Source organism: Eimeria mitis, genomic scaffold (assembly GCF_000499745.2).
Source record: "Eimeria mitis Houghton genomic scaffold, Emh_scaff2342, whole genome shotgun sequence".
In the NCBI taxonomy this organism is placed as follows: Eukaryota; Apicomplexa; class Conoidasida; order Eucoccidiorida; family Eimeriidae; genus Eimeria; species Eimeria mitis.
The window spans coordinates 686-1,129 of NW_013570677.1; the positions used below are offsets into that span (position 1 = coordinate 686).

At 53.4% G+C, this 444-nt stretch overlaps 1 protein-coding gene across 1 annotated transcript in view; it reads right to left on the reverse strand.

Annotated features, from left to right (window-relative positions):
• The window catches only part of EMH_0052280 (uncharacterized protein), a gene marked incomplete at both ends in the record, with an annotated part of 1,007 nt that overhangs the window by 363 nt on the left and 200 nt on the right, over nt 1-444 (reverse strand). Inside the window, one exon of the mRNA XM_013496860.1 lies at nt 1-442. Coding sequence (XP_013352314.1) covers nt 1-442 — 442 coding nt within the window. The remainder of the gene's footprint in view (nt 443-444) is intronic.

Genomic DNA, 444 nt, shown 5'->3' on the forward strand with positions numbered 1-444 from the left:
CGATTTGCTGCTGCTGCTGCTGCTGCTGCTGCTGCTGCTGGCGTTGCTGCTGCTGTTGCTGGTGCTGCTGTTTGTGGTGCTGCTGCATCTGCTGCTGCTGCTGCTGCTGCTGCTGTTTTTGCTGCTGCTGCTTCGCGGTGTATATCCGCCTCAATAGTCAAACCCCCCTCTTGTTTTTGTTTATTTTCTTTTTCTTTTTTTTCTTTTTTTTCTTTTTTTTGTTTTTTTTCTTTATCTGCTGCAGCTACAGAGTCATCATCAGCAGCAGCAGCAGCAGCAGCAGCAGGAGATTCAGGGTCATGCTGCTGCTGCTGCTGCCGCTGCTGTTGCTGTTGCTGGTGCTGGTGCTGGTGCTGGTGCTGCTGGTGCTGCTGCTCCTGCTGCTGCTGTTGCTGCTGCTGCTGCTGTTGCTGCTGCTGCTGCTGTTGCTGCTGCTGCTGCTGC